Source organism: Amblyomma americanum, chromosome 11, assembly GCF_052857255.1.
Source record: "Amblyomma americanum isolate KBUSLIRL-KWMA chromosome 11, ASM5285725v1, whole genome shotgun sequence".
NCBI lineage: Eukaryota > Metazoa > Arthropoda > Arachnida > Ixodida > Ixodidae > Amblyomma > Amblyomma americanum.
Window position 1 is genome coordinate 88,594,270 of NC_135507.1, and position 27,757 is coordinate 88,622,026.

Consider the following 27,757-nt stretch of genomic DNA (forward strand, 5'->3'; position numbering starts at 1 on the left):
CTACTTCTCAGACGGCGATGCTGAAAACGAGAACAGCGCACTGTCTTCATCCCTGCCCGAAGAGGGCGAACTCTCGGACCCCGGCGGTCGTTCCTCACTGAAGAATGGCGGCTGCGGGAACGAAAGCGATGACCCTAAAGAAGAGTTCGACGGTGGCCTCAGCGAAAAGCTCGTCGGAAAGAATGAACACCGAGGGTTACCTCTAGCGTACCGCGACGACAGAAGTCAAGAAAGAGCTGTTCAACCGAATTCGGAAGAGAGAGGTGCTGAAGACACGCTTCAGGTACAAAAATAACTGCACGCTATCAAAGATCAACGAGAAGAATTGGCGAAAGTTAAGCAAGAGAGGACGTTGTCCTGTCGCGAGCTGAACGTCTAAGTCCGCGCGTTGTTCTGCGCCAAAACAGTGATTGGCTGCTTTGTGCGTCAGCGCATTGGGTCCAACAATCAGTGCTGTGCAAAGAGTGACGCAGGCCTCATATGTTGTTGAGACTTGAAAAGTATGCTGCTTGGCAGCTGATCACAAGATAGGCTTCTGCTTAAAGCATGGAATGCTGGACGGGTGCTTTTCGCCCTTTGCTGGTTCGCTGTGAATACTTCGGGAACTTGCAATTTCGGAAATTTATGTAGGTGGTGTCTTCGTAGGGCATCCCATTTCCCACTGCAGAAGGGGCTGCCAGGAAGGCCAGAGATATACAGGCGGCCCTAAAATACGAGTACGGGGAATTGGATGCAGAAGACCATCTTCTTGAGAGCCCGGATTGATGTTCGGTACGGAAGGCCCAGCTCATTCAACAGCAATTGAAGGAATAACAGACGGGAGGACATAAAAAAGCACTACGGCTTGCTGGAAGGATGGGACAGGCAAAGAATAATCCGCAAAATGTGCATGGCAGAATTGTGACAAAGCTGTTCCGCTGCCATACGCTGTCATATGTTGTTCAGCGTTCACTTTCGCGCCGTGGCTGTATATGCTACTGCGCCAGAGTGCCCGGGATCAATCCAGTCGGATGAGGCAGCGTTCCGATGGAGCCGATTCTCGGACTGACTGATGTTTCTGAGAGGAAGAAGGGAAAGGAAAGAGCACGGGCCTGCCTACTGGCTCAAGCCGAGCCACGCTCGCTGCCGCGTGCTGAAAGTAGGAGGGGTAAACGAAAGAAGAGCAAAGAGTGAAAAAAAAAGACGCGCCGCGCTAATATGCCCCGGGTCGATCCCGGAGGCAGTGCAATACCGGGTCGACCCGTGCCTGAGTGCTTCAAGCCAAGCACACCGCCATATTTCAAAAATAAGTTTAACGTCTTAGGTCCTGTTAAACTTATTTTTAGAATATGGCGGAGTGCTTGGCTTGAAGTACTCTGGCAAGGGTCGGCCCGGTATTGCACCTCCTCCGCGATCGGCCCGGGGCACATTAGGTCCCCCCGCCGCGGTGGCTCAGTGGTTAGAGCGCTCGGCTACTGATCAGGAGCTCCCGGGTTCGAACAAACCGCGGCAGCTGCGTTTTTATGGAGGCAAAACGCTAAAGCGCCCTAGGCGCCGTGCGATGTCAGTGCACGTTAGATTCCCAGGTGGTCGAAATTATGCCGAAGCCCTCCACTACGCCACCTCTTTCTTCTTTCACTCCCTCCTTCCTCCTTTCTCTTACGGCGTGGATCAGGTGTCCAACGATATACGAGACAGATACTACGCCATTTATTTAATAATAATAATAATAATAATTGGTTTTTTGGGGAAAGGAAATGGCGCAGTATCTGTCTCATATATTCGTTGGACACCTGAACCGCGCCGTAAGGGAAGGGATAAAGGAGGGAATGAAAGAAGAAAGGAAGAATTAGGTGCCATAGTGGAGGGCTCCGGAATAATTTCGACCACCGGGGGATCTTTAACGTGCACTGACATCGCACAGCACACGGGCGCCTTAGCGTTTTTCCTCCATAAAAACGCAGCCGCCGCGGTCGGGTTCGAACCCGGGAACTCCGGATCAGTAGTCGAGCGCCTAACCATTTATTTTGCACAAAAGCCAAATATTATTATTATTATCTTAGCTCAAAGGACCCGCTGCAGATAATAAATCAGGCATCAGGTATAGTATCCGAAATTCGAAAGGCGCTCGTGTGCTGTGCGATGTCAGTGCATGTTAAAGATCCACAAGTGGACTAAATTATTCCGGAGCCCTCCACTACGACAGCTCTTCATTTCTACTTTTACTATCACTTTCCTCTTTCCCCTGCGGTGCGGTTGGGGTGTCCTCCGACATGAGACAATTACTGCACAATTTCCTTTCCTTAAAAGCCTACTTTTCAAAGACCAATTTTTGTTGTACAGCACACAGCAGTTTTTTTTTTGCGGTTCGTCGTCAACAGCGTAAAGCAAAATGAAGAGTAAAAATATCTCGCTACGCCTAAATCTCAGATCCTAATATGTCATTGATTAAAACTTCGATGCAACGTCGCCAGTACACCATTAGCATTGATAGCAAGCAAGGGTTCCACTTATACGTTGAACTTGTTGAGCAGAAGCCTCTTACTTGACCCATAAATTTTTTATGCGCTGAATGCAATAGCTAGCGGTACCTAATCACGTAAGCACCGGCTCGATTTGCGGTACAGGTGTCCTAGCTTTCGGGTTCGGCTATTTGTGTATGAACACGAGCTTGAATTCTCGTGTTGGTTTTAGCCACCAGTTGGTTTTGTAACTAATTGCCTCGTCCATATATATTATGAGCTCGCGTACCCTTTTTGTACGGATTGATTGCTGTCCTCAGGGTCAAATGAACTTCCCTTTCTGTTTTTAATAAGCGTATATAACTATGGCTAACCAGCCTCTCTTCATAAACTTTATTTTTATGATCTCTTCCGAAACTTGGGATCACTTAAGGTTACCTTGCAAATATGGCGGGATAGTTTTGAAGTTTCCGTGCGGTCGGTTAGGCATTCCTTGGCGCACCATTACGCATATATCGGCACGCTTTCCACGTGACAACACAGCCTGCCTATTACACGTTATCGCACATAATCATCTGTGACGCTGATTAGAGGCCCTTAAAAGTAAGTTTTCCTTTAACGTCTTGCCCCGCCGCGGTGGCTCAGTGGTTAGGGCGCTCGACTACTGATCAGGAGTTCCCGGGTTCGAACCCGACCGCGGCGGCTGCGTTTTTATGGAGGCGAAACGCTAAGGCGCCCGTGTGCTGTGCGATGTCAGTGCACGTTAAAGATCCCCGGGGGGTCGAAATTATGCCGGAGCCCTCCACTACGGCACCTTTTTGTCTTTCTTCTTTCACTCCCTCCTTCATCCCTTCCCTTACGGCGCGGTTCAGGTGACCAACGATATATGAGACAGATACTGCGCCATTTACTTTCCCCCCAAAAACCAATTATTATTATTATTATTTAATGTCTTTTGCGCACACTGCTGTGCGACATGATTGTACAGGTCCTTTGGTTATCCTCCTGAACGAACATCCTCTATTGTGAAGAAGTAGAGGGCCCGGCTTCCGACCGAAGGGACTCCGGTTCGCATCCGCTTCACAACTTTTGAAGCAAAAGCTTTACTAGCCTAGTGGTGCCGATTTCGCTGCGTCTGCACGAATGACCTTGAACAGGCAGAGCGTAGCTGCGTAAGTAACCACGTGACGCACCACGTGACTCGCAGAAGCTGCAGTCGCGCGCTCCGCCATCGTCACATCGGCTGCGCGCTGCCTATTCAGTGTCTCGATATGGACGAAGCAAGTCAGCCGGAGCCGACGTCCTCGAGATTGCGTGCTCGCTGACATCGGGCCGATTCTGATGACCCTGTTGACACTGCCAACCGTGCGAGGGATTTAGCAATGGATGGCGAACGTAAATGCCATAAACGGCCAGCCGAAGGCAATGGTGCGCGGGAGCTTCGCCTGACTAGACGGCAAGATAAAAGATGCCGAAGGAAGACAGCGGCGAGCCTTGTTAGCAGAAGAGGCGGAGACTGGCGAGCCGCTGCAGAAGTGAGTTCTCGCAGTGCGGAATGCACAAGGACCCACGTGGTCCGTCTGTCGGACTGTGCTTCGGCCTCGAAAACCTTTTGAAGGGACTTCACGTGTAATCCTTGCTTTCGCTTGCATTACTAAGGATAGCTGAGCTAAGCCGCAGCCAATTTTTTTTTTTTTGCACCGAACCTGCTTTACTACGTCACTACACCCATTCCACGAATCTGGATTTCACAGATGCGCCGATGCGGGGCTTTCCTCCGAACCGCTTTTGCTTGAATAGGTGGTTGTGAAAAACTTAATTTAGCGAAGGCCAAAAAGAAAAGAATATTATGATGCTGCCACTCCGTGGGCGGCCTTCCGGCTGCCGGTCGCGGCCTACGTGTCATGCCTGGTAGCGACTTCCGCTGTCCAGGTCGTCAGCCGTAGTTGAATATACGGCTCCGAAATGGCCAAAAATTCCTCCCACAGCTGCGGCCTGTTCAAGCGCCCGGATGCGGGGGCCGAAAGTGCCGGATGTGAATAAAGACTGTGAACATAGTCTGCTCGGCGGTGGCTGCAGAGCGGGCATTCCGGTGAGAATTGGCACCGGTAAGGGCAAGCCGGGCAGGAGAGAGGAACGTGTAAGCGCCTGTAAATGGCACCACGTGCTCTGTTGGAGCTTAGAGAGGGACTTGTGAGGGAGAGGGAGGGATAGGCGGGAGTTGCAGTGATAAAGGGTGATGTCATGGAATGTGAGGAATATGTAATGCGACGTTAGTCAGCGCCTTGATGTCTTCTCAAATCAAAATCGAGATCGGTCATATTTCAGGGCAGTTGACAGGTGTAAATGTATTTCAATTATTTTCTTATTGCTGCTTACTGGTAGTAACAAGTAGCACCGTTTGCAATCCACTCTTGTGAGACGACTTACGCTTGCTCTATAAAACACAATTAGACGGCTGCACTTCGCATTTGCCGTAGACATTACAAAAGCGCCCTGACGAGGGTAAAATAAAAAAGAACTGCATGTAAGTACACTCCATCTACGTTGTCAACGAACACAGACCATCGGAAGCAATCTTGCCCTAATTTGCCTTCGCCTACAAGCAGCAGTTAAGGAGAAGCAACCCTGTAAAACCCTTTCCCCTCGTACACAGCAGGGAGGCCATGATGACAACGCTCGACGCAATGTTGCAGGACGTTACCGACGGGGACAACCTCCACGTCGCCGCCTACCTGGGGCCGTATTCTGAGTTTGTGTCATAATAAAAAGCGTCATAATCTGCCACAGCGGCCTCACTAGATTGGTCGAAACGCCGGAAGCGGATGTCGGTTCCGTTCTGACTGTGAGCGGCGGAATGCATGTCACTGCGTTGCGGTTGCCGCAGCGAAACGTCGAGCTTCGCTATTTCTCATTACCAACAAATGGAACGAGACCAATGCGAGAGAAGAAACATTCACCCACCAGTGTAGTTGCCTATCTGATTTTATCGTAAAGGGGTAATATGAAAGGTGCGTTTTTTGCCCATTGGACTTGATTTGTAAAGCTCCATCTCTAGGGTTTTGGTAGTGCCACGATAGCTTGCTTTCTCTTATCCCACTTTATCCAGAAACGTTGCTGAACGTTCATAGATAACGGCAGTTAGAAAACTGCGAACCCAGAACGGTTGCCGCCTTGGCGGTGGCGCTGCGGTCGCTTTGGGATGGGCGCGTCGTCTGCTGCTTCCAGCTTGATGAGCGTCAGCAGACATTGGGTGACTAGTGTGCTACAGAAACGTATTGATAATGAATACAAACGTAAGTTGAGCCTTCGTCTCCTTCGCATTATTGAAACAAGACGGCTTAATGACATTTATAACGATAACATTATCCGGGCACTTGGAAGACTCATTGGCAAACAGCTTATAACATGCGTATCATATACGCATTCAAGAAATAAAGCTAACGTGATCCCAGTATCGAACACTTAACTTACAGAAAATGCCTCAAAAACCGGGATGGTCCTATTTTCATCTCGACTCATTAAAGTAGGGAAAGTGGCTCTTGAAAAAAGTAATAAGTTGCCCCAAACTCTCCAATGACCATGCGCAGCCAATCTGCATAGCGGCGGCGCAGATAAAACCAAGAAATCTAACGTGGTACTGTCAAAACCCTACAGATGGCGCTCGCGTCTCTTTGAGGTTTTTCAGATGAAAGCGGCAACGGAAGTGGGGCCGATTCCCGGGGGCCAGTTTTCACACTGTCCTGAACTAAAAACCTGGTTTAGAGTGAAGTGCGCAGAAGAAACTCCATGTCATGCCCGGCTGCGCATTCGAGACGAGTAGCTCACCGACAATTGTCACAACAATCGACGTGGACGCCACGCAGAATACGAGCCAGCTACACCGAGTCTGTGTTTGGACACCCGCCACCGTGGACTGAGTGAGAACATTGTCGTGGCGACTTCGTGTCGTACAATATCATTCGCCTTAAACAGGAACGTGAAGCTTTTCGTGAAGGAGTGACAATATACGAACGACGAGAGAGGTATTGCATGTCGTCAGTCGAAATCCATTCTATGAGCGCTAATATAACCATGGGTTTGTATTCATGCATTTTATTCCAAGGCGAAAGCTTTATATATCCTATTGATTAAAAGCCAGTAGTGTGCATCGCGGCACAAACAATCGGAAAGCCTCACTCGTACGTTGAGGTTTAAATAACAACTAGGCCATGTTTTTGAGGTTATTTGCAGATTTTTGAGCAGTTAAGCCTGGCTATATGTCGTGCACATATCCAGATAGCAACGACTACACTGCAGCTCTCCAGTTTATTGCCCGATTGAACAGTTTTCTATATGTTCATGATTTGTTTCCTCGGAAAAAAAGACTGGTAGTTCTCTGGGTATATTGTTCAGTAATTACAGAAAATAAAAAGTTTCTCCTGCCGGGAGTTGGCGCGCTTTAACTTCCTGCCACTAGATGGCGCCACAGTGTTCACATCCAAACACAAAAAGAAGCGACGGTGCGGCACGGCTAACAGGTGTCGTAGTTGTGCTTTTTTTACAGCGCTCGCAACGCAATTTGCGCTGTCTGCAAGCTTACTGAGGTCTACGTAGTGAAATTGTCTACTGGCCAGGGTAGGCAAAAGTGTCTAGCTTCACGGGCACATTTGAAAAGCTGCTGAGTCGGCTGCTAGCTGAAGTGTAGTCGGTACGTCTTTATATGCAGAGAAAAAGATTATTAAAGTGTAGTATTTCACTTCATAGAAATGATTGCAACGTATCCGTTTTTTTATCATTAAAAGCTGGGCATCTGCCATCATCATCACTCGTTTTAGCCCTACGGTAACTTGTTACGGGAGAGACCTTACGCTAAAACGTCTTCTGGCGCGCGCCGCGCTAACTGGAAAATCCGGCGTCCGGTAACACGGTAAACGGTAACGTAAACACGGTAACGATATGCTATAACTCTAATATCTGCGCGGATGGTTATTGTGTCTCCTATGGCTGAATAACGTAGACGGCTTGTTTCACCTTGACATGCGCAAGATAGCACGCCATTGCCCTTTTGGATGCAGCCCCAAACAAAATGGAGCAATGCTTATTTTCCTGTAAGATGTGAAACGAGGACGCAGTCGTTGGTTGGTTCAGGCGTCCGCTACTCCCCGCAAGAAAAAATAGGTCTGCCTAAGAGCGCAAATGCGAAAGCCTTTCCCTATTGCCATTCTGCCTTAATTTTTAATTTTCTGTTATTTCTGCAATTTTTTTTGTTTTACAGTTTCTATTCTTATTGATTGCTTATTTCTATTTCTTCATTTTATTTTCATTTTGTTTTATTTTTATTTTTTGTTTTTATGCTTAATTTCTGGTTTATCTCATTACATATACGTTGCTTGAGAACTGCTGCTCAATCAACTTTTACATTTTTGTTTTATTTACCACACAACTCATGATTGACAACTCGTGCAGAGAACATCCATATGCAGCTTCCGTGTACAACTTCATCCACGCCCCTCATGAGCCAAGAAAGGCTTTATTTCGCCGTAAAACGTTCCCTCGGATGTTATGCCACGCGACTATCAACGCCTCGCCGCAGATGTGGGCGTTGAGCCGGCGGCACTCGCTCGCTTCGCAACTGTCGAATCAGGTGACAAATTGCGCGACGCGCCATTCGCTATATAAAAATGTGTGGCGTGTGCTTACCTTCGTGTGATTACCTTAAAGAAGTAAAAAACACTTAATTTGGTGGCAGGTTTTCTTCCCTACAATGATGTGGAAGACACATTAATCACCTTGTGATATTGCCTACGACCGCTAAATAATTTATAGTCGAATTTTTCCTGTCGTGCTGTTTCGGTTTCAGTTTCAACAGCCGAACGATGGCTGTGACTTCAAAGAGTACTTCTGTGTCCCGTGAGGCATGGGAAAATGTCCACATAATCGGTGCTTCGTCTATTTAATTTTCTGCAGTGCTGAAGCGAGCCTTCCTCGAGAGCTGAAATTACAATTAATGGGGAAGCGGCGTTTATAATGCAGTTTTTTCATGTCTCACCTGACCTGTAAGTGCACGTTAACGTCACAGTCCTCATCCGGCTGTGGAAACCGAAACAGCACGAGAAATAAAAGCGGTAATAAATTATTTATCGGCCCCAGGAGAATTCCAGGTGCGAATAAATTTATAATAATGCCTTACGCATCATTACAAACAAGAAAACACGCACCCAAAATTTAGGTCTTTAGGAGAGCTTTCGCTCTTCTTACTGGGTTCAGCCGGATTGAACCACAGCTAACTTCTCGCGCGTCTCGTCTTTCAATCTTTCCTCTCCTATCTCTTTAAACTCTCCTACTGTCTGCACGTGGAAGCGATTGTGGCTCAGCTTGAGCCAGTGGGCAGTCCCGTGCACTTTGCTCTCCATTCTTCCTTCAGTCGCAATACAACAACAGCAATGCACTGCAAGAGCCCCTAGCTCCCAGCCCCTTAAGGCCAGGAAGCTACTCCCATGTGGCAAGGACTCCTAGTAACCGGGTGTATCTGTTGCTAAACCGTCGTCGTCGCTTCAGATGACGCGGTTGTTGCGTCGCCCGTGGTTTCTTTTAATCTTTCCTCTCACATCTCAGCAAAACTTGTTGTTCGGCTGGTTGATTAGCCATGATATCAGAAGAACCGGCGCAAACTAGTCGGTCCTCTTTCTTTCTGGTCCGTTATACTTTTTGCACTGGTTCTTCGGAGCTCTCACATTTCTTTTACCTCTGCCACTGTCTGCACGTGGCAGTGATTATAGCTCAGATTGAGGCACTGGGCAGGCCCATGCACTATACTTTTATTTCTTCCAGCTGTCGCAACAACAACCTAGACGCCGCGGCGGGGATGGGGTGTGGTGGTGGCTACAACTTTGTTGTCACAAAATGAAATGTATTAGTTGGGGCTGAAGCGAGCTTAGGGGGGCCCCAGTCGGGGGCGACCGGTTGAGCTCAAGGGGTGAAGGCCAAGTGGGTTGTTTTTCTTGAAGTGTCGAAGAGCTTGTCCGATTCCTGCGCTTGGGGAGCTGGCAAGAGTCGTCGCATGTGGTTTGCTAATGCATGCACATAATATATGGTTCTGCGTGGCGTGCGTCCAGTCACCGCAGTTCGGGCATGCGGGGTTATATTCACAGTTTGTGAACTTACAGAATCGTAGAGGCTAACAATCGCCTTTGTTTGTAGGCGTCAGAGTGTCGTGCATGCGCCCTGTCCAAATCGGGGTGAGGGGTGGTATACGTGCATCTTAGCTCAAAATAAAATTTGGTAATCTCCCCTTACGAGCGAAGCGCCTTGGCGGAGGCGTCAATTTCCGAGAGGTCTCCCGTCCCCCGGTTGGTTAAACATCGGGATGAATGATCGACCCCCTCGTTTCCGGAGCTACCCGCGTGAGCCGAAATTGAAACAAAAGTAACCGCTATTCTCAAATCTTAATTGCTTGCTAAAACTTGATCAACATTGCGATGCAACGACTGTAGCAAAGCCACATCGAAGGCTTGAGGATTGCTTTTCAATAAAATCTCTAAGCTAACTTACTGTTAATTTCTGCTAAACAATTATTTTTTTTGGCCACTGAACACATTATCATGGAGTGCATTGGCAGTTGTGCATCGGCTCTATTAGCGGGGGCTGGTTTCCTGTCGAGTATTTGATAATACATAGGCATATGCGCAAAGCATTGCAGGTGGCGGCAAGCGTAATTTGTATAAGGGTTGTATATCATTGCCGTATATAGGCTACCGATATTTGCTATACTTACGGGACAGCGGTGAAGGTTTCGATCAGTGGAGAACCCCGTGTTCACTCGTTGCCGTGGTGTGTTCACAAAGAGGGTTTCGTCTTTGTACGTGGACATGTTCAATGAAAAGTGAATAAACAATAGAAATGCAGTAATTAGATGCTTGCAACTTGACTCAAACGACATCAGGACATGTGAGTATATAAAACAAACGAATTGCCTGCATGGAAATGATCATATATTTGAAAAAACGGGAGGGGACAATTAAGCTCGGCTTCAAGGGCACGACGCGATAGCGTAGCGATTTATTCCGCGCATGTACAGAAGTTCACTCTCAGCCCCCGCGGTGGCTAAGTGGTTATGGCGCTTGTCTGCTGACCCGAAAGGCGCCGGTTCAATCCCGACCGCGGCGGTCTAATTTCGATGGAGGCGAAATTCTAGAGGCCCGTGTACTGTGCGGTGTCAGTGCGCGTTAAAGAACCGAAAGTGGTCGAAATTTGCGTAGCCCTTCGCTACGGCGTCCCACACGGCCTGAGTCGCTTTGGGACGGTAAACTCCCATAAACCAAACCAAACCGAACCAGAAGGTCCTCTGTACTTCAAAATCATAAATCCTTGGGACTCCTCGCGCCGCTACTTGTGCTGTGGTGCAGCGGTTAAGCGATGCGCCACTGCCCTGCAATTGCAGGTGCTTCAACTGCGGGCCTTGCGCGACCCAGGATGCTCTTTCCGAGCGACCAATCATTCAGATAACTGCAACGGTCCGCGGTGGGCAGCTTGCTGATTTGCCGGTGACGAGGTTGCAATGACGCCGGCAGGTCACATGACATAGCTGGCCCACCAGCCTCTTAGATTTCTCTTTGAGGACCACCTGCCATAGCCATTCCCGTCATTCTTCTTACACAACGCGAACACCGGATTTTCTGGGGGACGTGGCCCTTAACACTGTCGCGTTAAAAGCGGCAGAACACGGCCACGTGAAGCGCCAATGGGTCAAGGGGAGCACACAGAACCCGCCGCGCCGGCTCAGTGGTTAGGCCGCTCGGCTACTGATCCGGAGTTCCCGGGTTTGAACCCGACCGCGGCGGCCGCGTTTCGAAGGCGGCGAAGCGCTAAGGCGCCCGTGTGCTCTGCGATGTCAGTGCATGTAAAGATTCCCAGGTGCTAAGGTGCCTTCTCCTCTCTTTCCGCCCGCCGCATCCACAAATGCGACCTGCTCCCTCGGCTTCTTTGAATATATGCGTTCCAGCGCCTCCGCCCTTTTCTGCCTTCTCTCTTTGTTATATTCTGGGTGCATGTTTCCCGGCAGAGGGGGGAACTCTCAGGCACTCTCGCGCCTTCCATCCTATGGTGGCCTGGCTGCCCCTCCCCCTCTCCGGATTCAGCCCCGCTTTTTTCAAAATTGCCCTCCCCACCCTTGTGCTGCTGATTCTTTCTAACTGCGGGACATTTACCGCTTCAATCAGTTCCACCAAAGTATTATGCATTCCCATAGCCAACAATCTCTCCGTGGACGCCGTCATAGGCAGCCCCAGAGCCCTCTTGATGCACTTTCTCATAAGTGCATAAATTTTCCCCCTTTCTGCCGCCTTTAACTTCAAGTAAGGCGTCGCATAGCTCACCCTACTTGAAATAAAGGTCTGAACCAATTTAATCAACATTTTCTCTCTAAGACCCCCTTTCTTACTTGAGATTCTCCTAAGGAGACCCAAAGTCTGCATGGCGTAGCCTTTCAACTTTTTGCTGGTAACAGTATTCTGGCCATTCGCCTGCAGGTGTAAGCCCAGGATCTTAATCGTGTCCACCTCCGGAACCTACACCCCACCTACCAGAATTGGAATTTTTGAAGGCGGCTTATTTCTAAGTGCCCTGTCCTTGTATACGAATAATTCAGACTTTTCCGGAGAGCACTCCAGCCCCCTTTCCGCCGCGTATGTTACAATACAGTCGGCTGCCGCCTGGAGAGTTTGTTCAATCTCTCCATCACTGCCCTTATCTATCAACAAATTAATGTAATCTGCATACAAGCTGAATTTAAGATTCGGGTTATCAAGCGCCTTTAGCTGCCCTGGCAACTTCCTCGTGGCCATATTAAACAGTAGTGGCTGGATCATCTCCGAAGTGTTCTCCTGAAACACTACCTCGGCTCTCCTTTCTCGCAAGAAATCCCTGATGTAGTTGTAGGCTCTCACACCTACTCCTACCTCATTCAGCCCCTCTAGAACCGCCGAGTGTTTAACATTATCGGAGGCGTTCTTTAGATCCAGCCCTAAAATCACCTTCGCATCCTTTGTCTTAGATTCAACAATGTCATGCTTCAGGAGCAGCATAACATCCTGCGTGCTAAGATGCGGCCTGAAACCGAACATTTCGTCCGGCCATAGCCCCTTCCTCTCCATAAACCTAGACAGCCTAGTCTGCACTACATGTTCTATCAATTTCCCGATGCACGAGGTCAATGAGATTGGCCGAAGATTACCTATTCCAGGTTTCTTTCCTGGCTTAGGAATTAGTATCACCTTCGCCATTTTCCTCTGATCCGGGATTCTCCCCTCCATCCAGTATAAATTCATAAATCTAATGATATCCCTAATAGGGCTATCATATAGTTTTCTTGGAATTTTGTTAGTAATGCCATCGGGCACCGGTGCCGACCTAACTTTTAGTCTATTTCGGCCCTCGACTCCGCCTCAGTGAAATCCGAATCCAATGCCAAATTTTCCTCCCCCTCGTAGTCTGGTAGCTGTACCGAGCTGGTATCTCCTATATATGTCTCCACCAATTTTTTCATGAATGCCTGATCACTAAGATCCCCACACGCATGTCTAACTTTGGCCATGTTTACCCTCGCCTGACCTTTGGATTTCTCCGGGTCAAGCAAGTGTCTTAACAAGTTCCAAGTCCTAGGAAGATTCATGCCCCTTTCCATTTCTCCACAATTACTGTACCATTGCTGTGCGCACAGCTTGAATGCGTAGTCTTCAATCTCTTTGTTGAGTCTGGCCAAGCGCCTTTTCAGATTGCGATTCCGCCTGCCTTGCCTCTTCATACGGCGCCCCATGCTCTGCTTGGACTCCCACATATGCAGCAGCCGACTGTCTGCAACACCCGGGGCGCTAGCTTTCTCAATTTTCTTAGTGGCGCCCTTAACATCGTGCTTGAGAATTTCACACCAGAGCTCATGGTCCAGAATTTCGTACTCATCATCTCTGTTGCTTCTAATCTCCCTGAAGCTATCCCACTTTGTCACATACAATGGGGCCTTCTTCCTGGGCCTAAAATTACCTTTCAAATCCGCCCTGACTATCAGTACAAAGTGATCACTTCCAAGGTTTTGCCCAGCATTTCCTCACTCCCATTCCCCTACGTTCTTGCTGAACGTAAGGTATGGGGACGTGTCTTTGCACACACTATTACATCGTTGAGAGCTCCGGATTTGTCATGAGAGTTAATCCCAAATTGTGATAATCCTCCCATAACATTCTCCCCTTAATTTGTTCTCGGTCATACCCCCACTTAGGGTGGCATGCATTAAAGTCCCCCACGATTATCAGGGGTTGTTTCCCCGCTATCTTCAAGGCTTTTCCAATACTGGCCCTAAACCTAGTCTTTCGTTGCCTAGGCGGGCTATATATGTTTAGAATGAAAGTGTTAGAGTCCCCCGTCTTGCCAGTAAGAATTTCAACAAACACGTTCAACAAAGATGTGGAAAACGTCTTTCTTCAAATTCTTACTGGCAACGACTTTTGCACGGCGTCGCTTGCGGCTGCAGGCATGCTTTTCAATAAAATCTTTAAGCTGACTTAGCAAAAATTTGTGCTGTACTACTCTTTTGGCCACTGAATGCAATAACGTGGAGTGCCTCGGGAGTTATGCGTCGACTGTGCGGTGTGTGGTGCCTTCTGAAGTGTATTTTTGATTTGATTTGAAAGAAAAACGCTTTGCCAAACCTCGGTAGCCCCTTCCAGGCGTGCGCTGTGGCTGGTCGCTCGATCTTTGCGTCGCTCACGCTCACGCGCGATGTGTTCGCATAAGCACGCACGAAAATGACTAGCGGGTTTTTTGTATCCCTAGACCAAGCTAAGGCTTTTGACAAGGTAGAGCATCGCTACCTGTTCTCCGTTCTGAACTGTTTTGGGCTGCCTGGCATCTTCATTGAGCGCACTGCCTTGTTATACTCGGGCCTTACGAGCGAACTCTTGGTGAACGAGTCGGTCACCGCTCCCTTTCCGGTGACACAAGGCGTTCGCCGGGGATGCCCTGTCTCTCCAGCGCTGTTCGTCCTGTCTTTGGACCCTATGCTGTACAGCGTTGCCTCCAACGAACACATCCGCGCCTTTGCATTGACCGGACAGGAAACGATCGTCGTCTCGGCCTATGCCGACGGTATTTCCATTTTCCTCCGAGACACCAGGAGTATTGAGGGCTGCCTGTCCGTGTTTAACACTTACGCGGCGCTGTCCGGCGCTGAGCTCAACGCCAGCAAAAGCCGGGCCCTTCGTTTTGGAGCCTTCAGGGATCCCATACCGGTGCCCATTCCTTTCGTGGACGGGATCCGGGTCCTGAGGTCCTTTTCTAGCAGAGCGGTGTGTCGTCCCGGACATGGGATGAAGTTGTCGCGCGCACGGCGAGTGCGCTAGCGACGTCGGCGCAGTTCGGCCTCTCCATGGAGGCAAAGATACCCGTTGTAAAGGGCCGCGCGTGCACCTTTGCGCACTATGTGGCCCGCGTAGCAGTGATGCCGCGCCGTACCGCGAATCGGCTTGCGTCCCTCGTGGGCGCCTTCGTCTGGGAAGGTTGCACGGCACAGGTCGCCCGACGACTTTGCCAGCTGCCGCCTTCTAGGGGAGGACTCGGGCTGCCCTGTGTAGCCACGGTGGCGCGCGCGCTCAGCGCCAAACTCGTTACCTCGCTGGTGGAGAGCGACGCATACCTCGGGCGTTCGCTCATGCTCTATTGGATGAGCACGGCGCGTCGTGTTTTCACCCCGGATCGACATACAGGCCTGCAAGCAGAGAGGCCTTTGGCCTTCTACAGAGCAGCAGCGGGGTTTAGGCTGTCTGTAGCCTCTGATCTACCAGAGGTTGGCTTGAGCGAGAGCGAGGTGCCTGCATCTCAGCTCAGCGAGATGGTCGCGTGCGCGCGCCTTGGTACCGGCGACAAGAGGCACACCGCGGTACGCAAGCGGCGTACGTGGCGTACAAGACGCCTCCCTCCTGAGGTCCGCGACTTTGAGTGGAGCAGGAGATGGGGCGTTCTCCCCACACGAGAATGACTCGCATCGTGAAGCAATGTGCCCTGTGCCCAGTGCGCGCAATGTGGAGCGCACGATAGGGCGTGCCGTATTTTCTTGTGTCCCATCGCGCGGACAATGTGGCGATTGGTTAACCGCATGTTTTATGTTCGTGCAGGGCCAGGTGTCCGCCAACCACGCAGCCAGTTTGGCAAAATTGTTTTTTCTGCGCTATGTTTGTATTGCGGCGTCGGCGCTGTCTGGCCGAAGCCCGGCGGCAGCCGGCGAGGGCATTGCACCCGGCGTTGCGGATTTTGCGTCTCCTCATCTGGCAATAACTGCCTGACCGGCATGCAGCGGATGGAGAGGCGCTGTTTCTGCGGCGCTGGCACACTCGTTTTTTTGTCGTACGGGAGGGCCGACTGGCTATGCTGATGCTACGGTATTAGGCAGCCCCCCCCCCCTCCTCGTTTCTGATTGTTGTGCAGTTAGATTGTGATTTGTTTGTAGGTTTGTTTTAGCTGTTCTGAGGGGTGGCCCTGAAAGTGCTCACCCCCTTTGGCCCCTCCCCCCACCCCCCGGGGGAGAGATGATTGTTTTGTACAGTGCCGCGTCATTGTAACAGAACTTATTAACGTTAAATATGTGCTGAGTGATCACCCGATGTTAGGTGATTAGCTTGTTACACTAGTTGTTGTCAGGTGCAGACGGGTTTTGATTGTGTAGATTTGGTTTGGTGTGTCAATAAACTTCCCTTTATGTATTTGATAATATATAGGCTCGAGACATTGCAGCCGGTCATACGAACACTTCTTCAATAACGGTAATTACATATCATTCCAGTAAATAGGATTTCGATATTTGCTTATTAACGAGACGGCGCTAAAGGTTCCGGCCAGAGGAAAACCCGGCGTTGATTTGTCGGCGTGGTATGTGATCAAAGGGGGTCTCGTCTTTCTACGTGGACCCGTTGAATGAAAAGGTAACAAACAATAGAAACGATGAATAGCAAGGCAGGCGACCAGTGGCGTGGGATATACGAGACGCTCCAGCGATAGAAAAACGGTGATTAGAAGCTTGCAACTTCCCTCAAACAACATCTGGACATGTGAGTGTAAAAACTAAATGAATGGGGAAAAAATGGGAGGGGACAATTAAGCTCCGCCTCAAGGGCCTGGCACTATAGCGTAGTGGTTTATTTCGGATATGTACAGAAGTTAACTCTCAGCCCCCGCGGTGGCTCTGTGGCTATGGCGCTTGTCTGCTGACCCGAAAGACGCGGATTCGATCCCGGCCGCGGTTGTTGAATTTTGATGGAGGCGAAATTCGGGAGGCCCATGTACCGTGCGGTGTCAGTGCACGTTAAAGAACCGCAGGTGGTCGAAATTCGCGGATTCTTTCACTACGGTGTCCTTCATGGCGTGAGTCGCTTTGGGGCGTTAAACCCCCATAAACCAACCGAAACCAGAAGTTCACTCTGTACTTTACAATCATAAATCCTTGGGAGTCCTCATAACACTTCTGGCGCAGTGGTGTTGCTGTTAAGCGATGCGCCGCTGCCCTGCGAAGGCAAGTGGTGCCAGCGCTGGGCCTTGGGCGACCCAGGTTGCTCTTCCCGAGCGACCAGTCATTCATTCAGCAGCCACCAGCCGCGGTGGGCAGCTTGATCATTTGCCGGTGGGCAGGTTGCGATGACGCCGCAAGGTCACGGAAGATAGGTGGCCCACCTGTCTCCTAGGTTTCTCTCCGAGGACCACCTGCCTTAGCCATTCTCGACATCCTTGGCTCACAAAGCCGATGCCGACAACTCCAACACCGGATTTTCTGGGGAACGGGGCCTTTAACACTATCGCGTTATGAAGCGGCCGAACACGTCCACGTAAAGCGCAAATGGGACGAACGAAGGCAGCCAATAGGACGTTAATTACTAGAGATCAGGCGGACGGGCCGACTCTACCAGGTCCTGCGGTAGCCAAGGATACCGAAGAAGCTACCAAGCTGGAATAACAGGAACTAAAAAGGACCAGGGTGCCGGCGGGACGTCAGCCCTTACAAACATTTCTTCAGACAGTCTATGGACTGTTTTTAGATTTCTGTCTGTGAAGTATTTAAGTTCTCTACAGAAAAACCCTAGATTACCGTCAGTAGGCAACACAAATCTTATAGTCAGTCTATAGACAGGCTCTGTCAAGGCGCGTTTATACTCTGGCGTAACGTGCGTGCGCGCACTGCACGGCGACGTCACGTCGGCCAAAGCGAGACCCTCTATACTCCAACTGCTCTAGACTGCCGACGCGTTCAACGGCTTCGGCTCACTCTGACCGCACTGACTGAGACTTGGAGCACGTTGCCTATTTCGCGCCGAGTGCGCCAGCCGGCCAGACCGGTTCGGCTCCGCGGCGAGGCGCGCGTTGTGACGTCATGCGCTTCCTCGGAGCACCGCCACGGCGACACGGAACTTCGCAGCCAGTCAAGCTTTCGCTTTAAAAATTACACCAAGTATTAGAGGAACCACGTAAGGCGCTGTACTTTCACCTTTCCTATTTGAGAAAACTATGAATGGCCTCCCACGTCTGTTAGATGCTATCCCACATATATCATTCTATATGCGCCGACGACATCGCCATCTGGACCAAATCCGCATCCGATGTGGACATTGCAGAGCCATTACAAAGAGCTATCGACACGGTGCACTCTTTCTCTCTGGCTAAATCGGAACTCTTATTCCAGCTGCTCCAGCTCAGGTGCCTCAGTATCGATGGCAGATGCCGGGGCTAGCAAAAATCTTTTCCTTCCTTTTTATATTATTTTATTATAAAACCACTACAACCACCAGTTATCAGGAACAAACAAGCCTCACAGGCAGCACCCGATCCTCGGTAACCCATCAAATTGGACACTAACAACCATTCAATACCCCCGATAGAAACTATATGGGTTCCTGGCATGTTGATTCAGAATAAAACTCGAGATAACAGAGCTAACCCGTATTGGAGTAATGATAAAGCATTGACGCCTCCTCGGCAACCATCGTGCTTCTGTGTTCCTCTGCCGACGAGTTCCAGGAGACTGATGACTTTACTTCCGTTGTTGTCGGTCGACTCCACCTTCCAAAGCACGTTTCAAACGCTTCGCTTCGGTATTCTGTTTCTGACGCTCCTTCGCACGCTTTCGCTTCACATGTGGTCTGGACGTTGAAGCTGCACTATGCGATGACACAGAGGGCTTACACATGATGCCACACGTCCACACAACGCCCAATCAATCACCACGGCATCAGCGAGCGAACACTGGACCTGCACGCGGCAACAGCGAGAGAGCGACTGGCGTACAAGCGGCGTGCCGAAGCGGAATAGGCCGTATACTCATTTCATGTTGCTCTTTTGGTGCGCAGTCGTCCGCGTGTATCACGTGATCGTGACGTCACTTCAGCAAACCGCCAATGGTGTAGGAGCGAAGCGTCGTAGCGGATGGGGCTGTATACTCATTTCACGTTTGGCGTGGCATCGCTCCGCGCCGCACCGCTACACCATGAATTCACCTTAATTTCCCTTTATTCACACTTAACACTTTTCATTATTCGTTAATTAATTGATTGGATTTCGACTAACTGCGCATTTTCTCTCGTTTCACCTCAGTATCCATTTCGGGTGTGCAGATTTGGCGCCACGCATTTGGCGCCACGCACGTAATCCCACAATTACGGCGTCATCAAGTTTGGCGCCACTTTTGCTCTGGACACGCCGACTTTTCGGACATTTCTGGCTCTAACTGATTAACCATTCATCTGAATTCGAAAACTTTTCCTTGCACAGCATCCTCACATGAACCTCTTTCGATTACAACCACTTGTTTGACGCTACCTCTTCTCAGTTCCCCACAAATGCTGCGGAGATGTTTTTACGGACACTACCTTGTCAACATAGCATAGTGAAGCTTTCGCCTTAATACTCACAACATGGAAACGATCCGCCGGCTACGCGTCACGGCGCATGAGGTAGGCGCTGTCGTGAGGCACATTAGCCACCCGCCGCAGGGGCATGACAACAGCCACTCAATAGCATCACTGGGACAGCATACAAGGCTGCCCTTGGCCTGCCGGCACACGCAAACTTAGATCGACTGCTGCAGTTTGGAATTTTTAACACGCTCGATGAGCTAATCGAAGCCCATAAGACGGCACAAGTGACCCGCTTGTCGCGCACTGTTGCGGGACGACCAGTTCTCGATAAATTCCTCATCCTACCCGTTGAAGAGGTGTGTGCAACATCACATTTATCAGTCGACACTTCCAGTAGACTTGTCGTGGAACCAGTAACCAAGAACATGTTGCCGGGCAGACACGACGCCCGCAGGAAAGCAAGGGCTCAGGCCCTTGAGAAACAGTACGAAAACGAACCGCACGTATACGTGGATGCAGCTCAACACATCAAACGCGGAACATACGTGGCATGTATGGCCACTTCAAAATCAGCCCTCGTTAACTTCACAGCCTTTCACGCTAGCTCTATACGTGAGGCAGAGGAAGTAGCTACCGCTCTGGCCGTCGCGGATCCTGGCACCAAAACTATTCTAAGCGACTCTAACAGCGCCATTCAAAATTTCGCCAAACACTCGGTAAACGCGCTCGCAATGTGAATTCTGCACAGCCAGACTCTCGGCCACAAAATCAATCTCGTATTCGTTCAGGCTCACGCCGGTAACTCCGGAAACGAGGGGGTCGACCGTTCATCCCGAGGTATAACCAACCTCGACCTCTGGAGACCTCTCGGGAATGGACGCCTCCGCCGAGGCGCCTCGCTCGTAAGGGGAGATTACAAAAATTTATTCCGAGCTAAGATGCACGTATACCACCGCTCACCCCGATTTGGACAGGGCGCATGCACAACACTCTGACGCCTACAAACAAAGGCAATTCTTAGCCTCTACGATTATGTAAGATCACAAACGGTGAATATGACCCTGCATGCCCGAACAGCAGTGACTGGGCGCACGCCAGGCAAGATCATATATTATGGGCATGCATTAGCAAACCCCATGCCACGACTCTTGCCAGCTCCCCCGGCGAAGGAATCGGAGAAGCCCTCCGCCAGTTCAAGAAAAACATCCCAGTTGGCCTTCACCCCGCGGCCTTCACCCCCGGTAGTCGCGGACGCCTGAACCAACCAGCGGCTGCGTCCTCGATCCGCATCTCGCGGGAAAATAAGCATTGCTCCATTTTGTTTGGGGCAGCATCCAAGAGAGCAATGGCGCCCTATCTTGAGCATGTCAGGGTGAAACAAGCGGTTTGTTATTTAGCCATCTGAGACGCGATAACCATCCGCGCAGATGTTAAGACACCTTTACCATACCGCGTACGTGCCACGATTACCGGAGTACCGCGAGTACGCGCCTCGTCACTGCGCACGCGTAGACCGCTTGGAGGGCGCCATCTGGCGCCGCGTACCCGGCAGCCGTAAAGCCCCTCAATTGACAAAAGTAACGACATCTCCTTCTCCTCCTCCTATGCCGGCGCTCCTCCTCTCGGCTCCTCCCGGGCGCCGACGGTGGCTGCACCTAGGCCGGGGGATGCTAGCAGACGCTCCCAATGCTCGCCTTTTGGCGCGCAGCACACCACGCGCCTACGCGCGCCCGAATGAATTTTGTGTTGCGTTTTTTGCTTTGGCTTCGGTCGAAACGGCATGATAACATGGAAGAACGAAAAATAAGTTACTGAAATAACTGCTGCGACCTACGCTGCGCTGCTTTATCGAAACTTTTTGTCCTGCGATCGCTTTGATTGCGGAGGATACGTTGGAAGTGGCGTGCGCGAGCGAGTTCCCGGCACTATTGTGAATATACTCAGCGCGTTGTGTTCCCAACGCTCGCGCTTTGGCGTGCAGTGGACAGCGCGCCCGAATGAACTTTTCATTTTCTGCCGCTGATTCGGCCGCATGGCATGGGAGATAAAAAAATTACTTACCCAAATAACTGCCCCGACCCAAGTCGCACTACTTTATATGAACTTTTTGTACTGCGATCGCTTTGATCACGGTGCACACGGTGGAAGTGGAGTGAGCAAGCGAGCTCGCGGCACTATAGTGAATATCTCGGAGTCGTGTTTTTCAACCGGCATCTTTTGCCCAATCTTATTAAAAATTTAACTCCGCCAAGAGGAAGTGGACGACGTGCGACTGGATGTGCGGCCTAGGCTTTATTTGAACGGATAGCGGTTTAATGCTCCTAAATATATTATCTCAAAGGCGCGTTCGCTCGTGCAACGGGCTGTGCTATTCAGTGTGTAGGTGATTACTCGTCTCAATTTTAATTATTTTAGTGCAGGAAAGGTTGGAGATTATTTCGGAGTTAATATGCCTCGGACACCTCGCAGGCTACCGTTAAAAATATCCGACTGATGGTAGCCACGTAATGTTTGCTCGTAAATAGGCGAATACGATGCCCTATGGTTGCGCACTGTAACACGATTGTGATCAGAATTCTGATATAGGGTTAATGGTTTGCGTTGATTAAGAGCAACCAAAAAAAGGCATTTAAACGCTGTTTCACGAGCAACTACAGCACCACATGAGTCATTCGAATGCTGCTTGTTTAGGTGATTATCATCTCGGGCCAGCATATGCAATAATGGCTTGTAAGAGAACATTGCCTTCCCTCTTGTAACCTCCATGCCTAACGCGCAGTCACCTTGACTGCCGCAGTTAATTAATCGCTTTCGGTCGAAGTATCGTGCAAAAGGAAAAAAAAACTCATATGCTGAAAAATCTAGAGTCGAATTTATTCAGTTCTCTCTACAGCAAACACGTTGGTTCGTATAGGAAGTTGCTTGAAGTGAAAATATAAAAACAAGGAGAAAATTGGAGGAAATAGAATGGGGTAAGTCTCCCATATTTCTGCTGAAACATTGGCAATGCCTCGACTCCAAACTTTCATAAGCTCACCTGCTTTAAGCAACTATACGTTTCGGACAATTATGAGAAACATGTTCTTGCAAGGTTTGTTATGGTAATAAGCAAACATGTGATTACAAAGCAGTACATCGCATGTTGTTAGGTTCCAACCTTCGCATTCCCATATACGCGAAATAATTTATCACTGCTATATGTTTCTGAAGAAAAGAATGATCTATATCACGTTATTTAAATCATATATGGTCCGTGACCAAAACCTGGGTGCACACTTCTGCTTTGATGTTTGTTCACGGGGTTTAACGTGCCAGAGCGACTCAGGCTATGAAGGACGCCCTAGTGGAAGGCTCAAGATAATTTCGACTACCTGGGGTACCTTTACGTGCACTGACATCGCACAGTGCACGGGCCTTTGCCATTTCGCCTCGATCGAAACGCGACCGCCACGGCCGGGATCGAGCCCCGTCTTTGAAGTCAGCAGCCGAGCGCCATAACCACTCGGCCACCGCGGCGGTGCTACTGCTTTGAATTCACTTTCATGCCAATATCATTCCGCGCGCGTTGAAAGATGCGTGAGCTCCCTATATCTCGAAACCGCAGACAGTGCTGTACAAGCGTAACCAATGTGTTAAGTCTGAAAATATGCAGTGGCTGAGTGAATGAGCATCTGCCATAATAAACCACGCGCGTAGTTCCGTCCCATATTTGTACTGGCAATTTCCTCGGCGATTTTTCAATCGGCAGCTGCTCAAACACACAAAAAAGATTTTTGCGCGCATCAATTTACAATAAAATTCTTTAATTCTTACATGCGGCTTTGAAGAAAAATTAACTGTCACCCTAACGCCAACAGATGCTTTATGCTTGCTCTGATAAGGATGCAGGCCGTGTCATGGCTAGGTGCATGAGCTTACTGCCTGTTTAGAGCTCAGTCCGAGCCACAAAGTGCCTCTCTTGCAGCATATTTTGTACAAAATAAAACAGTTTATTTTCTTTAATACACTGCAATAACAACACCGAGAAAATGGACAAAAGTGCACAAGAAGAAACTAAGCATGGTAACGGCGAATAATTACAAGCCATTCAGCTCGTTACAAGAATATTTTGTCGCTCAGAAAACAGAACAAGCGTCACAATGAAACCACTTTCAGATGGAATGGCCACGCAATATGTAAGAAAATTTTCAAAAATGCACGACGAAGTATTTAGCTGCTCAGTGCAACGGGCATTGCATCACTCCTTTCCGACAAACATAAAAAACAACGAAAAGGCAATTAATCGCGCATAATGTCGACAGTGTGCTCACATTGAAGAAGAAAAAATGTTCTCATACAGTTTACTCTAACTGGAACAACTTGCTTATCTTACGTTGCTAGTAGCAACTTTTTTTCCGACACTTCGGCTGCCACGCTTTATTGTGGTTGCATTTTCATCTGCACGCTGATTTTCCTTCCTTAGAAGTATATGCATCCTTGTTCGTAAAAACACTCGCAGTATTCTGCTAGCAACCTTGTGACCATCGGGAAAGCAGTTAGCAGTCATTACACTTTCTGAAAGAGAAGCTTCTAGTTGCGAAATAGCGATGTGATTCTTAATAAGAGCGTTACTGTTTGCTCGAAAAAGGCCCTCAACTGTTTCTAAGAACTGCACAACAGCTGTTGATGGTAAGGCCAGCCGCATCGTATCTCAATAACATTTCAGCTGCGTCAGCTTGCTAGTTTTGTGGCATGTTATCGCTTCCATGCGCACTGAATAGGTAGATACATTCTTCTGCACGTTCTTGACTACGTATCCAGCTAAGTATTGCAATGATTCTTGCTCTGGCATGCTTAGTAATAAGATGTCGTGAGGAAGGGTGGCTTCAGCTTCTCCAGTAGAGGTAGGGTCCTCATTTTCTTTACTTAAACCAACAAGACAAAATCCTGTGTCGGGAGCATAGCTACCATTCTTGCTTGGTTTCAGGAACTGCGCCATTGTTGCCGCTCTAAGTGCAGAGCGAAGCTCAAGGGGCCTCGGAACTGGGTTTTTTGACCTCAATGTAGAAAAAAGGTTTTCTAGCGTGTCAAGGCCAAAACGGCTTAAAAGAACACAAATAAATCCTTTTGTGTTCAAGTAGTAGTGCTGAAGTTCTAGTGCAACTGTTGTTGACAAGATGATGCTAGTCTGGACTGGCTTCCAGACATGTTTCTTCGGATCACCTATGAGGATACGCTCGAAGAGAACAATTACTTCTTGTAGGAACACAACTAAGTCATCATACTTTTGCTCATCAAACTTGCTTATGGCGAGTTTCGTAGTTCTAGATGTCATGACTTTAAACCATTTGAACACCACTTCAAAAAACAAGCAGTTGTGAGTGCATCCCTTGGCAAGTCCCCTCGATCCACTAAAATGCGCAAAGCAGCTGCAGTGTCATGGTTAAATAACGAAAAGGCCAATCCCACCTTCATTTTTTCGAAATGGCCTGGATCCAAACAAGCTGGCTTAAGGTGTGGGGCGATGTTTAGCTGAAGTTTTGAGTCAAGCTCTACTAGTTGCTTTACATGCTCAAGGTGCACTTCGTTGGATGGCAACTGGTTCTTTTGGACAATATTTTCTGGCAGCAAAAAGGACTGCCCACGAGTCAGATGATTCCGCAAATTCTTAAGCAAATGTGCAGTGTCTGCCATGAAATAGAAACTCCGTTTGGGGTCACAAGGGTGTTCACAAGACACTCTGCATCTAGAATGCTTGCCAACAACAATCCCGAACTGCTTCCACAAGCCTTGGTCGCTGCCTCCCATATCACTAACAACACCATCGACAATTATTCCAATTTGCTCACAAGCACGAACGATATCAAAAATAATACTTTTGACACTAGCACTGCAAAAGGAATTTCCCGAAAAGTGGTACGCTACTGTTTGCTTCCACCGGGTGGTCACGCCTCCCAGCATAAAAACAAGTGCGTGCGTAGCCATCGTGTACGGTGGAAGCGACCCATCACTCAAAGGAACAGTGGGCTTTCCGATCACAGTGCCTGTCGTCTGGTCAAAAGCAAGGCCAGGTGTGATCTGTATTTCATCGATCATCAGGAATGCGTGGTGCTCATGATTCTGCATGCTGTCCACCTGAAAGAAATTACGAGACACACCGGAAATAAGTTTGGTTATTCGTGATTGAAAACCGTCAAAAATAAGCCGCTGCGGAGGTGTTTGTGGGAAAAGCGTATAAATTTTAGCGCGCGCCCCCGAGCATTTGACGCTTGGTCTCAATACACACTTCCTACCACTGAAAACAGCCTGAGATTTTAAATTTCCCTTCCACATGACAACCTACTAATTTTCGAAAACATCATTATTAGCATTATGCTTCTACTGTCATCACCAAAAGCACATGGAAAAAAACTAGTCAGTCGCGGTTCGTGAACACACCTTGGCTGGAAGTGCACGGAGGATGTCATGAAGTATTCCGGGCGAGAGCTTGAACCCCTCAAGATGCCTCTGAAGGGTTCTCTCTACCGGCCGTGGTGCACCTATTTCCCTGACAACATTGTAGCCTCTTGACCCGCTGGAAAGCCGTATTTTTAGGCCTTTTACAATAGTTGCCTCTGTCCACCGTGTTCCCTTCATGGTCTTCTGTTCCATAGACCTCAGCTGGTCAGGGGCAAGGAACCGCTTCAATCGATTCTTCAGTGCGGCCTTCTCCTTCAACATTTTGTTTTTTTTTTGTCGTCGTGAGAGGAACATCTGCCGTTTTGTGCTTTGTAGCCTTGCTTTCAGGTCCCTGATCTCGGTCTGAAGACCGATGATGGTTTGTTCATTAACGAGACAGTTAGAGCATCGCCCTGGTGGAGAAATGGGGAACAGCAGTATTTAGAAAAAATGTCCTGGGGAACGTGAATACAAACAGATTACCTTCAGTTTGATAGCTCGTATCTTGGTCATTGGAAGATGGGACACTACACGAGGAAGAAATATCTTGAGCGTACAGAGTACAGCCGCCACCTATGAAAGACGAACATTGAAAGTGATGGCAATTTAAAACAACTGTTGCTTAAAAGTAAAATCTTTAGTACCGCCGTCCTTTACCTGGCTGACAGCTGGTTTGTACGACTGCGTTGGCTGCTGCAAAGAATAGAAACGCAACAATTGAATGCATTATTTCGAAGAAAGTAGGTGACACAGAAATAGAACTCACGGCTTGAGCTCCATACGGTTGCTGGTTGGAAATGGTCCACCTGAGGTCCACGGAATGCACTGTGCAACGGCACAAAATCTGTGGGCCACATGCAGGGCATACGCCATGAAACAAGGCACAGCCCGCTCATAGAAGTGTGGCAAACTCACCATCGGCGTGTTCAGCTTGTGAGCAATGCACTGCGAAACCGGAAAAGGCTCCATTTGGTTCGGGGTCTTCGCTTAGTCCACCTGTCGTAGAGAGCGAGTACGAGTACGAAAAAAAAAGTTCTGCTTCGAAACTGAAATATGTGGTCCATTTGACCCTTACAATCCTGACAGCAGTTCTGCGTGTAGACAGTAGCAGCTGCAAGAAATTGAGACGTGAGATTGCGGACTGACGTCGTCTTATGGCGCCAGGGGCAGTACTCACATGAGTTACATGGAAAGTTATACGTTGAATGCGCATGCAGCGAGCTGCGTATGCGGGGTCACGTGTCCTGCACGTTTCAGGAGGAGCGGGGTCCACTGGGCGCGGACCTGTGAGCCCTGGGCTCCGCCCACTTGTACATGCGATGCAATTGCTTTGCGATTGGTTCAAATTGGCCGAGAGCTTATTTACTAAAGCTCCGCCCAATTATCGAAGGGGTTAAAACCCGTGGAAAACAACGTGTTGGACGAGCGCGCCGAGTCTCAAGCTCGGCCGTTTTTAACAGCCTTTTTTTTTATCAGCCTTTCCTTTAAACTGCCTTGTCATCACCACCTTGTATTTCATCCCGTCGTTAATAAATAAGTTTTGCTTTGAGAAGTTGGAATTGCTGCCCCAACCGGCAACGTGTCGCCGGACGAAGACCTGAAGTACTCTTCGTACTGCTAACCCCGTTCCCATCGGTAGGAGGGCAAAGAAGTTTAACTGGCGCTTCAAATATAAATGCGTGCTTTCGCGGCGTCCTACCCTGCTGTGAGCCTGGCTGCGTGCCATGAGTGGCACCTGCAAAAAATAAGGCGAGACATTAAGCTATGGCGTCCGTTCACACGAAGTATGTACCTGCATGCAAGTATAATACACACAGCTGGAGCTCTCTGGAGCTGCCGACAGGTCCTGGTCCAGGCGAGGTGCGCACGGTGGGCTTAGATGATGGAATTTCATCTGAAAACCAGAACGAAATGTGCTCGCCATGATACGACGCATATCTAGCATTTCAGAGTGCCAGAGCATAGCATAACTCACCATCAGCATGTTCTCCCGGTGCAAGACCTGCTGCGGGGCCGGACTTAATTGGAGCT

The 27,757-nt window shown here is 49.2% G+C and overlaps 1 protein-coding gene across 1 annotated transcript; it reads right to left on the minus strand.

The window, feature by feature from the left end:
• LOC144109791 (uncharacterized) lies at nt 1-27,710 on the minus strand. Its single transcript, XM_077642581.1, has 5 exons — nt 27,702-27,710; nt 26,493-26,570; nt 25,727-26,089; nt 25,048-25,423; nt 1-134 (listed from the first exon to the last, which is right to left on the minus strand). The coding sequence occupies exons 1-5, from the start codon at nt 27,708-27,710 to the stop codon at nt 1-3; spliced, it is 960 nt and encodes a 319-aa protein (XP_077498707.1).
• Between the last annotated feature and the right edge of the window lie 47 nt (nt 27,711-27,757).

Excerpts from the sequence above, each read along its gene's own strand:
- LOC144109791 (XM_077642581.1), bottom strand. Across the intron at positions 26,090-26,492 it reads AACCGTATGGAGCTCAAGCC|ACCGAGATCAGGGACCTGAA; the intron begins GTGAGTTCTATT and ends ATCGGTCTTCAG. Across the intron at positions 135-25,047 it reads GCAGTTCGGGATTGTTGTTG|GGTCATCGCTTTCGTTCCCG; the intron begins GCAAGCATTCTA and ends ACTCTTCTTTAG.